At 36.9% G+C, this 14345-nt stretch overlaps 1 protein-coding gene across 1 annotated transcript in view; it reads left to right on the top strand.

Moving 5' to 3' along the window:
* Positions 1-712: 712 nt before the first annotated feature.
* The window catches only part of rab11fip1a (RAB11 family interacting protein 1 (class I) a), a 28176-nt gene continuing 14543 nt past the window's right edge, over positions 713-14345 (top strand). Inside the window, exon 1 of the mRNA XM_073816264.1 lies at positions 713-1569. Coding sequence (XP_073672365.1) covers positions 1229-1569 — 341 coding nt within the window. The 5' untranslated portion in view covers positions 713-1228. The remainder of the gene's footprint in view (positions 1570-14345) is intronic.

Here is a 14345-nt window from a genome sequence, read left to right as displayed (position 1 = left end):
CATTGAAATAAAATGATGTTTTATGTGTCAGGGATTTTTTTGCATATGCCAAAGAAACTTATGGTTTAATGTTTGGACCATTAGAAATAACTACAATTGGGGCCTGCTTAATAATTCTTTCCCAAATGGAAATACATTTTAATTTTGTTTATAAAGGTTTCATTTGACAGATTGTGACATTGTGAGTTTCTGGTCAGTATAAATTCGGTTTTATCTTAAATATTGTTTTATTTGTCATCTCGACATTTTAAAGGGAGGTTACAATAATAACATATATTTATATACCGTCACTTCAATATGAAAATAATAGTAACATTTCTGTATCTATTTCAGTAATATATTTGCTATAGATGTTAAGATTGTGCCTTATCAATGAGCTGATGCAAAATAAACGTATGGAAAAAGTGTCATTAAATCCTAATTATTTTATTTTTTTCATAAGTTTGCTGGAATGTATTGTGTACAGTGTGTAAATGAGAAGAGGTCGTGTAATTTTGAGCGCTGGAGCCCAGCCTATTTGTTTTGCATTTGGCCATTACGTAACTTCTGTTTCTATGTACTATGTAAATTGACAGCCTCCCAAATAAATACAGCCAATCAAAAGTGAACCTTGTTTTATTGACACATCGACTGTCCAATAAGATTGCGAATCTGCACACTGGGCGGGACGGTCAGTGAGAACAAAGGATGAACAGCGCGTACGAAAGACATTTACGAGGACGTCTTGTTCTGATAGATATAGGCTAATTACGTGTAAATTGTTTAAGTATAATTTAGTGAACTTAAGTTTAAAAGTGACTCCTACGTTTATAACCATTCGTGGGCAAAGTGTGCTAATAAACTAATGTATTAATCTAAATAGATACTGATCCCGTTTTACTTTTCGCCGTCAAAACACGCTTTTATTTTTATCTGAAACTGTTCCGCCTTTAATAATGATTAATTTGGGTTGTTAATATAAAGGAAGTAAGGTAAAGAAATAAGATCCACAAACTCCATCGCTGTTGAGTTGTTTGATACCTGCATCACCTGAGAACTGAGTACGCAGCACGCGTAATGCGTTAAGGGCGGGGCTTATGAGACCTCCCAAACAGTTACACATTCACGAGGAGCAAACGCGCAGCAGCCAGCGGTACCGGACAGAAAGCCAAACATCAGAAGTGATCGAGCCAACGAAACGCTGTTATTCGTCCTGGTTTGACCCGGACGCGCTCGAACAGTGCTGAGAATGTTAGGTGACCAGCAGTGGTATCCCACTAGCGTGCAGGTGACTGTACTTCAAGCGCGAAACCTGCGGATCAAGGGAAAAAATGGCACAAACGACGCCTATGCGATCATGCAGGTGGGTAAGGATAAGTTTTCCACGTCCGTGGCCGAGAAAAGCGTCGCGCCCGTGTGGAAAGAAGAGGCGACGTTTGACCTGCCGATGGTCCAGCCGGATAACGCGGACCGCTGTACGCTGTACATCATCGTCATGCACCGAGCCCTAGTGGGGCTGGACAAGTTTTTGGGACAGGCTGTCATCAACCTAGTGGACCTACACGCCAACAAATCACGCAATAAGACAGAGTGAGTGTCATTTATGTAATTTGAGAAATACAATTCTACACCATTAAGAAAAATCGATTTTGCCACATTCTGTCAGTTTGTTTACAGAACATGGCGTTTAAAAGTCAAAGTTTCAGATGCATTAAGTAATTGGAGTTTGTCTATATAATACACACACATATTGTAGTTAGTCCTCCTTTCTTTTGTTTGGGCAGATATAAATACTCCACCCTTGTTAAACAATATTAGTCAAGAACAAGTACACGTTCCTTCCTGGGACTGATACACGACGTGTATGAAATATTAAACAGTTGTAGCTGATACCGAATACATCAAACACGCTCATTTATTAAATGACATATAATGACAATCGGACTCTTTTTATGTTTAAGTGCTATAATTGGGTCCCCAGTGCTTTTATCAACCTAAAAAATGTGAAAACTGTGTTCCCAGTAATTTAGTTTTGGTAAACCACTCTCTGTAAGCACGTGAAAAAATAGGTAATTGAATTTTGGCTCCCCTTGTGATGTCAGAAGGGGATAATACTGCCCCTTAATCTGCACTATCCTACTACAGCACTGCCATTTAGGACAGAGATCAGTCCATTTAAAAGAATCCACCGAAAACGTCAAATTTTTGCTTACACCTACAAAGTGGCAAATTTATTATAGCGTGTTAAAATATCTTTATGGTATATTGAGCTAAAACGTCACATACATACTCTACTTAAGGGACATCAAAGATTTATTTGACATCTTTAAAAAGTCTTGTGAAATGTCCCCTTTAAGAGATGCACCCTTAAAGGGATAGTTCACCCAAAAAGGAAAATTCTGTCATCATTCACTCACTCTCATGTTGTTATAAACCTGAATAAATTTCTTTGTTCTGATGAACACAAAGGAAGATATTTTGAGAAATGTTTGTAACCAACCCGTTGGTGGACCCCATTCACTTCTATAGTATTCGTTTTTCCTATTATGGAAGTGAATGGGGTCCACGAACAGTTTAGTTAAAAAAAAAATCTCAAAATATCTTCCTTCATGTTTATCAGAACAAAGAAATTTATGACAGAATTTTCATTTTTGGGTGAACTATCCCTTTAAGATTTGTATTTATTTAGCTTATTCTAATATACTGTGTCGTTCCCTTTAGCTGTTCTAAGTTCATGGCTTCTTGGGGTATATTGCTTAAAAGTACAAAATTGTAATTTAATTAATTACCTAGTCTGAGGAAGGGTCGTAGAGACCCGAAACGTCACTCCAATAAATGATATGAAAGGGAGCTTCTTGGTGTGCGGATCTTTCTTTTGTTACTAATTTAATTATTTAACACAGAGAAAATGCTATTACGCTCTAGCCTACGGGTAGGCAACGTCGGTCCTGGTGTGCCGATGTCCTCCAGAGTTTAGCTCCAGCTCTAATCAAGCACTCCTGAACAACTAATCAAGGTCTAAAGAGTCACCTGAAAATACAGGTAGGCTAGGTTTTAAAGGTCCAGTGTGGGTTTTTAAGTGCACCTAGTGGTGAGATTGTGAATTGCAACCAACAGCTCAGTTCACAGCTCACCCGCATGGAGACGCTACGGTAGCTGCCACAGGGCATGTTGTTGTCTGAGACATAGTAATGACGAAACGCACAGTTTGTCCATTTAGGGCTACTGTAGAAACATGGGAGTGACCGTCATGTAAGGGGACTCGCTGCGTATGTAGACAATAACAGCTCATTCAAAGGTAATAAAACAGTACAGTTCATTATGTACTGTCTTTATACACCACTGATAATATAGTTATATATATTAGGGCGCACTCACACTATCCAAAGTAAACCAAACCGTGCCCCAGTGTGATTGTCCCCCATCCAGAAGCATGCACACTGTACTTTTATTGATTTGAGCCCAGGCACTCTTTCCTCATTAGGATGCGATTGTTTTGAAGAAAGCAGGAAGTAAAGCACTCTCTTAACACTGGTTCATCATAATGTTAAGTCTGTGTTTTTTACATAGATATATACACTAGATGTCGCCTGGGGGCTCTGAGCATGCGTCAAAACCCCCGCCATCTTAGAACAGGGGTCTTGTCATAGGAAGTAGCTAGGTAAAGCTGCTTTTTTCGCCTGTACTTCGAATTCATGGACGATGCCGGACTTTTGTGCTGCGTATGGATGTTATGGCTACTAGCACTATGCATTACAGTTAGAAAAAGTAAATTTTCATAATATTAAAACTTTTATTTTTTTCTGGACTAAATGCTAAATACATGTCTGACTGTTGAAACGAACCAAAAGAAAACCAAGAAAATCGCGTTCATTACGATTTATGGTGATTTTATTTCCGTTACACCATTGCCTACAATGACGCTGAAGCGGGGTTCCCCTGTTTCAAGATGGCGGCTGTAGTTGACGCATTCGGTCAAATGAACTGTCGTAGCCTAGGCGACATCTAGTGTACATATCTATGTGTTTTTTATTCTGTCTCATTTGGTGCGCGATGACACACAGCCCTCTCACATGCCATCATATTGCTTAGCTGGTCTGTCGCGTGTGCAACTTGGAAATTCACGTAACCCTGATGCGCGCATCAGAAAGTTTTTACGAAGGGAGATGAAGGTTGGTGGTCGCGCAATTGACGTCTCTCATTTTGAACCGAGCTCTTGCCTGATTTCCAATTACACCAAATTACTTTTTTTTTATATTGCATTTTTGTCATGAGATCCTCCTGAAAGTCCCACATTGCACCTTTAAGTTAATCGTCAGGTAAATATCGTCATCATCAGTTCACCTCTAGTTTTATCCATATCATTTTTTGTCTGATCAGTATTACTTGTCAACCCTTACTGTAGTAGTCAGATAAACAAGAGGGATTTTTGAAAATAGTTTTTTATAAACTGTAAACTTGGTGATGAAATAGTTTGCCCATATAAGTACTCAGTCTTCATGCAGACAAAGCAGTGATAGATACACAGTATTTTACATTTGACTATAAAGTTTGACTTTAACCCTCTTAGCATCATAGACTTTTGTCCATCAATGTCATATCTTCTGCCTTTTATTATAATCCCACTTCTATTATTACTCACATTTTTTCTTATGAATCAGGAGGTGCTGATTATGAATCATATGCTGCTTAGAACAAACAACTACACAGTTCTGCATTTAACCTATTACATTATGTTGAGCAATTTAAATTGTTTTAAGTTATAGCACAAGTTAATATTAGTCTGATGGGTTATAGTCAAAATGTTAAAAATATCAAAACATAAAAAGTTTTAGCATTTTTTGTACAGTTTAAAACACATCTTTTTACTCATGTCGAAAAAACCCTAAATCTTAAAATAAGTTAGTTTCTGGGTGTTTCAGATGTTCCTAATGTGTTGAGAATTGTGACCTTGATGATTAATGCTGCTTTATTGTATTGGTTTATTACATTGAGCAGAACCGGTTTATTACCCTACCTGACATACTTTATGGCAATCGACATGATTCACAATTATTATTAGGCTGAAATAAAAATGTGTGGTTCATAAATATACCATCGCTTTAGAATAGTGTTTTGTCCACTTTAATTTATTGTCACACCTAAACAAACTAAACTAATACAAATGTGCAATTCAAATAGACAATTAACAAACAAATTCACATAGAAAACAATGACGCCATATTGTAAATAATTACGTTTCTACATTCCTCTCCACCCATCCCAGCCCTTTACTACTTAACTTAGCTATTTATTAACTGACAGGCATGTGTAACACCCAAGGTTGGGCTAATAGTTTGTGACAATGTCCATGCACTTTTACTTTCAGGCACCTGTACATTAGTGTGTTTGAGAACACTGTTAATTTGCTTTGGTAGATGTGGTTTATTTCCTTCAGTAACAAAAGTACTATCCCAACATATAGACAGTTTTTTTTTTATTTTAGGCAATTTGTTTAACTCACAAGTAGTAGACTTTAGTAGTTCAGCCACTTTTTAATTGCATATTATTTTATTTGCCATAACACCTACAATTAAAGAGTTCAGATGCAAAACAGTCTTGCATGTTTTTTGTAAATGAGCAATTGTTTTATCAGCGTTTTTTACGTTGCCAGGCAGTGCCGGCATTTTTTATGATTTTCACAAAAGTTTAATGCCTTCCTGAAAATTCTTTTTTAAATATATAAACATACAATATCTCAAAAAACAGCCTTTCTGCTTTTAAAGTCGCCATGAAACGGAAGTAGTGATTGTCTTATTTTCAGATATACAGAGTGGCGTATAAACTGGCTTCTGAAATGAAGTTAGGGCTGGACTTGAATCTGTCCATCGAGATCTGATTGGATCATTTGAAGTTGGGGCGTGTTGCCAATTGCTAATTGCTGCAATAGAGACAGAGCGCAGTTATGCAAATTTGAAAAACACGCCCACGCCCACCGGGGGGGGGAAACAATCCAACCGTCTCCATTGACTTTGTATTGCGAGAGGCTGCCTCCTTGTCATTTCTGGCTTATAACAAAAAACAGAATAATGCATAAAAGCTGCTGTGTGACAATATGTACAGCTAACAAGCCAAAGAACCCAGAAATAAGTTTTTATAAGCTGTCGAGCAGTAAAACCCAATCTTTAAGGAGAAAAAAGTGAATCGCCGACTACATTTCCCCCTAGTGGACGCAGTTCTACTAATAGGAGTTGGCTGTTTTCCACTTTTGTGTCTTTAAACGCTCGTTTTTTTTAGGTCGACAGCTTTAAAAAACGTATTTCTGGGTTCTTTGGCTTGTTAGCTGTACATATTGGCACACAGCAGCTTTTAGGCATTATTCTGTTTTTTGTTATAAGCCAGAAATGACAAGGAGACAGCCTCTCGCAATACAAAGTCAATGGAGACGGTTGGATTGTTTTCCCCCCACCTGTCATACCATATGACCGGAACTAAAGACAGATTGTTTGGAGGATTGTTTTGTTTTTAAACAAACAAAAAAACTGTTTCATCCTAGCTTCATTTGTTCTCTTTAATCACCTCTCAATTCACAAGTTTGCATTAACATGTAATCGATAGGGAATGAGCGTGCTGTTCTCTGAATTTTAGCCCCAAACCCAGAGTACTCCCCCCTCTTTAACTGGGATGGATAAAAACTAGCTGAGAGTGAGGTGATAGGGTGGAGGAAGGATGCTACAAAAAAGTGTCATGGGACAGAGGGGAAGGACGGCTATTTATAGGCACCTCTTTTGATTTGTTTGATCACATGATCATGCTCCTCCCGAACTTAGTCAAATATGGGTAGATTTCTTCAAAAATACAAGATTTTGAAAAAAAACCTGAGATAATAATCCAGAACGATTATCAAAATACAGAATATTCACTGCTTTTGGATCTGTATTTATAAGTTGGGTAAGAGCACCATTGACTGCATAATATAGCGGAAATATGGATTTGACGTAAAAGCTCGTCTTTGGCACGGAAGCATGATCTCTTAATTGACAAGTTAACTTGTAAATGGCAGGGAAAGAGTTTAATGGCAATGAAAAGGTTATTAGTCAGTAATTGAAATGCCTTATTTCCACACATTTTGTTATTTTCTTCCAATTCTTCTTCTGCAAACAAGCAAATAAACGACTTTTCTGCAAAATTGACGTGGCGTTTAACAGATTCTGCCAACAAACCAGTATTTCTGAATGGCCTGAGGCCGGGATTAAGGAGATTTGTAGTAAAATTATTTGTTGAACGTATAATGTGTGGAGAGAGCATTTGGTTAATATCATCTTATTTTTTGATGAAGTTGGCGTTTAGCGGCTTTTGCATCGGAGCTCTTCAGTTGTGATGTGCAAGTATAAACTTGTTATAATATCTTGTTAGATTTTGCTGCTTTTGTTTCATAATGGTCTATAACCAGCAATTAGTGGAAGCTACTATAGTAAACAATTTTCTACTTTTGTTTCAGGGAGACAGTGCGTTTTGAAGTTTAGCTCTATACATGCAGTTGTTTTAGCTTTATACTGGCAGTTGTTTTTTTTTTGAGTCAATGTGTCAAAATTGCCAAATACACAATAAATCCATTATTATTAATACGCAAATTTTAATAAGGTGAAAGTTGATCATTTACACGTGTTTCAAAGGCTTGCAAATGTTAACACTTAAGTGATTCAAAACAATAAACCACAAAAATGCGTAAAGTGAGCAATTTTGCGGTTAAATGTGTCCGGTCCAACTCCAATCAAACGTGATTATTAGGGTTGCCTCGGTGACGTAATTTTCCCACCGGTTAATCAGCGCATCACAAAGCCGGTGATATCGTTATCACCGTGTGGGAGGGGGTAATAAATGCGCATGCAGACATTTTACTTTCACTTTTGAATTACGTTTAAATGAACTGTAAATGCAGTGCTTGCGTACGAATTTGAATTTGCGTGCAATGCGAGTGCAACAGCTGGTTTAATTAAGTGCTTGATTCAATGTGCGCAGGTATTTCTCAAAGAACCCGCCAGTCCCAAGCAGAGCAACCGGCTACTTCTCCATAAAGCGCTGCTTGAATGATGGGTTTATTATTTTTCTCGATGAAAAACACAACAACAAAACGATCTCGCTTATATTAAACATTATATATGTATATTATAACAAAAACGAGTAAGCACGCAGCTTCTGCCATCATCTGGTCAGTCAGCTCGTCTCGCACACTCTGACAGGAATGAATGAGATCTGACACCTGCTGCTGCAGACACATTCAGTTTGACGAAAACTAAATGATTTAATTACACGAAAATATCAAAACGACGGTGAAAGACGGTGTCGCGTTGGGCAAGTGATCTAACCGGTGATAGGCTGAAGCACCGGTTATCACCGTTTCACCGACTATCGCAGCAAGCCTAGTGATTATCCCTATGCCCTTCAAAGATCAGAACTCTTGATGTATAAACTTGAGAGAGAGTTGCGCTACTGTGTCTCGTACTGTAGTCCATTGAAATACATTTGGCGAATAAAGCTCTGAAAAACAATATAATTTTCACTTTATGTGGAACGACTGTTTATGCTGCATCTTCTTCCCGAAGCGCCGTTTGTAATTCGTCCTCCGTCTATGTGTGTGCGTGTGTTTGAGTGCATTCAAAAATTGTAGGCATGTCAGAAATACAGTTATGCCGCTTACATAATGTAGCCTTTTTTAATGTTTGATGACAAGATAGAGACTTAAGGAAAATTATGTAGACTAATAATTTAAGTTTAATGTCCTAATGATCAGCCTACTTATTTGTCTGTCCCACAGCTGACATGGAACATTATTAACCAGTTCGGGAACTTAATTTTTTTGTTCAGGAACGTCAATTGAACCGAAAACCGGAAATGTTCAAATACTGTTTCTGTTCTGAACGAACCAATTGGGAAAAAAGTCTGGTTCAAAGCCCTGGTAAATAGGCATGCAAATGCATACACCTGCAGTACCCCCATGTTACCCATGAGTCTACACTAGTTTAGACTTCCAGGAGTGTTGTGAGGGTTGCCATACGATTGTCAGGGTTCTCCGGCTGGTACAGCTGACTGGTCATGATATTCTTGCTACAGTATACATGGATCATGCTCAAATCTATAACTTTCACAAAAAGCTACCTTTAAAAAGCAGCAATAATAATACAGTAAGGGATGAACACACTGCTGTATTGGAAGTCGGGTGTCTCTAATCCATGTCTCTTCCTGAAAATATAAATGTCATGTACAGTATATGTAGGCTTGAAAAGAATATGTACCAGCAGAATTCTGAACATTGTTTATTAAACATTATGGCTAATTTGGTAATGTTTTCAGGTGCCAGTAATAGTGCAGTGCTCTGTTTTACCATGTTTACAGTCAATTAGCAGATTTTACATCGCAAATCAACCCAGAAATATTTTAATAATAAGTGTAAATTCAGTATTGGCTTGGTGATAACAGAAATCGTGAGTGATAATATCCATACTTAGATTCCTCCTTAAGCTTAATTTTCTTTATAGGAGCTTACATGCATTGGGCCTGTGAAGGCTTTTATTTGTACAAACACAAAGGCCAGAGTTTCTCTTTATTTGCCTATTGAGTCAGCTGGCTGATTTTTCCATTCGCTTTCTCAGTCTGGCCTAGCAGGAAGAGACGGAAGAATGAGGCCTGCACATTTGCATTGAGTTTAACCATGTAACACAATTACCATTTAAAGCAAGGGTTTACTAGAACACTTAAGACAGGAAACTATTGTGAATTGGTTTAGTTATTTTATGATGGAGCTATTTGGGTGTATTTACGTAGGTTAACGTTTTAAATTGGGGAAGTAGTGGCTATGCACACACCTTTGTGTACATTACGTAATGCTGTAGTTATTTTTATATTCAAAGTTTACGTCAATACATTGTTATGGTGTGATCTTCTAAACGCAGGTTTTTTTTAAGTTTCTTTCATTTGTTTGTTCTTTCTTTTGTTAGTTTTGTCTTTCTGTCATGTATTGACACCGGGGATTTAATTTAGCCTCTCCTCTTTTTAGAGCCTGCTGGTGTTGTGTTACTGTCCTACTTCACTGTAATGTTGATACGGCTGCATTTGACATTGAGAAGCAAGTCGGCTGTTCAGTGACTCTTATTGAAGAATAGCTGAGATTAATTAGATGTAGAAATTCATTATTAATAGTATTAATAAAATACCTTGAAATACACAGGTCTCATTTTAGTAATTTCTTCCAACACCTGGATCTAAACCTGAAATATTGTGTTAGCTTTAAGCATATATTGCTTTATTTTCCTTGGATCAATGTTATATTATATGGACAAAGAAAACTAATTTTACTCTTATGGAGGCCAACTTACTATGAATGTGCTCCTTTTAAAACAAATAAAAGAGGTGATGTAACCTGTAGCACCAGTTTGTTTTTCAGTTTCTGTGCAACTTATGGCCTTGGTTAAGTGTTTATCTTTAAACATGGTTTTGTGTACCTGTCATAGATTAAGGTTATCAGTGGGAACTTAATGTTCCTGTTAACCCTTTCCTGATGTGCTTCAAATGAAGAATGGTTAAAATAGGTTTTGTAATAAATACATTAGCTTTAAAGTCAGCCTTTGTCATGTTTTTTTGTTGTTGTTTGTTTTTTTTAAATGCATACAATAATTATGTTGGTATTTGTGTTGTTCCAAACCCAAAAAGAGTTTTTTTTTTTTTTTGAAGAATCCTAACGGCGCATTCACACGGGGCGTCAGCGTTGAGGCTTCCCATTCACTTTTAATGGTTGACGTCAAGCATTGGCGAACTGAATTGTGGATCCGTCGGCGCTGCGTCAGTGCCGTTGCTCGCGGCAGAAGTTGAACATTTCTCAACTTTTCAAGCGGCAACGCGTGCGTCAGCCAATCATATCGCCTTATGCAAATAACCTAGGCAGAGCCAGCCAATTATGTTTATGGAAGACCGGAGCTTGTGTTGCGGCCACAGTGATTGGCTGTTGGCCACGCTTCAGACAAGCCTTCCGTTAAGATTTATTTTTGGCTGAATTGTTCCTTTGTTGCTATTTCTTTGACACTCAAAATAATATTATTTATTTATATATTAATAATTATTTAAAATGCACCACTTTAAAATGGGTTATTTTCAACCCAGTTTTGGGTCAAAGAAAGGGAGAAACCCGACCTGCTGGGATATAATTTGATCTATGCTGGGTTGTTTCAACCCATTGTTGAGTCAAATATAACCTTTTTCTGGGTTAATTTAACCCATTGGCGTGGTTTGTCTTCTTTTGACCTAACGATGCATTGAAAATAACCCAGCATTTTTATAGGGGTGGTTTTCCGGACGGGGTATAGGTTAATCCAGGACTGGGCCTTATTAATATTAGGTCATTTAAGAAGTTTTTACAAACATACCTTACAAAAAACAGTACATGTGTCCATCTTAAGATAAAACAATGTGAACTAAATATTTAAAAATTAAACAGGACAAGGTGTTTTTAAATTAAAGTAGCTCAAACATGCATTTTAGTCTGGGACTAGGATAAGCCCTGTCTGGGAAACCACCCCATAGTGTAGGAAATTAGAACTATGTGTAATTGACAGATGAAATGGTTTTTAGACATTTCACAGATCAGATTCAAACCTGTGTCAGAATCGTATGCATTATTTACTGCAGTGCACTACGGCTCTGACTGGAGCTATGAATAAAGACCGGCTCATGTCCTTTATGTGGATTAAATTGTATTAAATTACTGCCCTTATTATAAATCTGGACAATATCATGCAGTAGATTCATTATCTTATTTGTTGTTTGCTTTGACCAATTGGAATCTCTGAAAATAACACACTATTTCTGCTAAAATGCATTTCTCTGGTTGAGCAGACAAGGCTAGTCCTAGATTAAAAAACATGTTTGAGATGTTTTTACTGAAAATAACTTGCACTGACAAATCTTAGAATATAATTTGTCTCAAAATATACACCAGTAATGTGTTTTTCTAAGACGTGTTTATGCAAGATGCTTAAGCGCCTTAATTTTAACTAAGGCCTAGTCCTGGCTTTAGCTAAGCCTTGTCTGTGAAACCTGGCCATTATTTATTCTCACGTATAATGCTTGCTGTTGAGGTCAGATTAAGAGCAGGAGTTTATCAAACACTTTTGAGTTTGCATTTCCCTGCTTGGAGATAAACTTGAGTGTTAGGTCTCGTGTCATTGCTTTGTGTGTCGGGAGGTCTTGGCTTAACTTTGAGGAATGTGTGGGATGTTGACATAATGTCTGTTTATCAGGTTTTCAGCATGTTTTCATAGCTCTGGCACACTGCCATGGAAAATGGGAACTTCCAGATATTATAGCATGAATCGATTCATGAAGATGTGCAGTGTTGGAAAAATTGTGCCTGGGATATATCCACGTGAAAGTGACTAAAATAGATGACAGGGGCTGGAACTATCTTGAAAGTACTTTCTTTATCTAAATCCAAACAGTGACATCACATTCTGGAGAGCTGTGATTGTTGATATTTCCTGGTAATCTTTACCCACCCCCACAATCTCAACAAAGTCCACCAACTGATGGTTTGTGTTTTCTGGCATCTGGTTTTGAATAAAAGGGTTTCTTTATTAAATATGAATTCTTCCTATTAATCGTGCTTTCCGTGACATGAGTGTCATTATAATAATAAACATGAGTTTTGGGTGGGAGCATGTTTGTCCGATTAGTGACGCTGGTTGGGAGGCTCAACAAACAGAGCAGTGTTTTGATAAGGATTATATTGTTTACACTATTATGGGAATACCGTTAACATAGGAATGGCTTACTGTAAATTATTCTGGGATAAGGGAATGTATTTTAACAATTTTACATCCACATGTTCTTTAAAAGCACAACACACTACTAAAACAAATATCCTGCACTGTCTTCAAGTATCTTTATTAAAAATAATGTAAAGGTAGTCTGTCTAAAGCTCTTTGGAGGGTCCCAACCCTAAATTCTTGGAATGCTGTAGCAGCCTCTCCCACTGTGCACATGCCACGCTTAATCACATTCAACTTTAAGAGCCGATTTTTGGTTTTACAGTGTTGCTGCAGATTTCCCTGTGTTTTGTAAAGTCTGTTATGACAACAGTGTGGAGAAATGATGGCTCGGTTTTAATGTCAACAGAAAGTGAACTCTTAAACACACTTACCTGACTGCTTTACTGAATGTAGACTAAAAGCTCAGCAGAAATAAGCAAGCAGGCGCAGACTGAACAACAAAGACTTATTTTTATCATCAGTGGGGTGATGTCTGTGACCTGTGTGATTTACAATGGGACAGGGTTCAGTTCCCATGTCACATTAAAGTTCTTTTCTTCTCTGTTACCGTAATTCGTTTTGAGCCATTTAAACAATAAATTTGGGTGGTACAATTATCCTTCCGTTTTGAGATGTCGCTTTCTCATCATAGGCCAATATTTGATGACCCAGATATTTTAATGGAGCAGTTTCACATATTCGTAGTACCGAATACATTTTTGAATGATTTTCATACGCCCCTGCGATGTTGGGTTTAGGGGTGGGGTATATATTTTTTTATTTGGTAATAATAATGCTTTTTACAAATTCATACAAATTAGCCAACATGTTTAATACGTACAAATTCCCATGAGATCAAGTTGAACTATTATGTTACTAAAAAAAGCATGTTAATTGTGTGAGATAATTAAAAGCTATTTCAGGCTTCTAAGTCAAGTGTAACATAAAATTACCTCGGGAATCCAACACTGTTACAGTGAAATTGACAATGTAATGTTTTTATTTTACTACATTGACTACATTGATAGATAAGATTGAGTACATAAACTAGATTTGCTGTTTTGAGATGCATGAAACACAGTGCGATGAAGACATCTGCTGGTTGTAGATGTGTAAATGCAACAAAAACAGCATATTTACGTCTTCAATGACATGTAGACAATTGCAAAAGTTTTTATTAAAGGAAATGTACAGTATTATATTAATTAATACAACATTATTGTTCTGGATGTTATAGTGATTGTTAATTCTATTGTTAAAGTGTTAATGCCCCCTCAAATGCTTGATTCTGTTTAGTTTTTATACTGTCAGATGTTTATGCTATATTGACCTCTAAACTTTGTAATTTACTATTGTCCCATTTGAATGATTTCCTAATATAGACATACAATATACATATAACAAAAGAGACAATATCCAGAGAAAATATGATAATAATAATAATAATAAATAATAATAATAAATAAATAAAGAAAAGGACAAAATAAAAAATAAATAAATAAAAATAAGAATAGAGGGGCTATCACCTAAACAGTATCAGATGAAGAATCTTTTATCACTTCACAGATGTGCTGCCCAGTGACATCC

The sequence above is a fragment of the Paramisgurnus dabryanus genome, chromosome 11 (assembly GCF_030506205.2).
Source record: "Paramisgurnus dabryanus chromosome 11, PD_genome_1.1, whole genome shotgun sequence".
Classification (NCBI taxonomy): Eukaryota; Metazoa; Chordata; class Actinopteri; order Cypriniformes; family Cobitidae; genus Paramisgurnus; species Paramisgurnus dabryanus.
The sequence above is the reverse complement of the archived record's forward strand: the minus strand, read 5'-3'. Positions and strand labels throughout refer to the sequence as shown.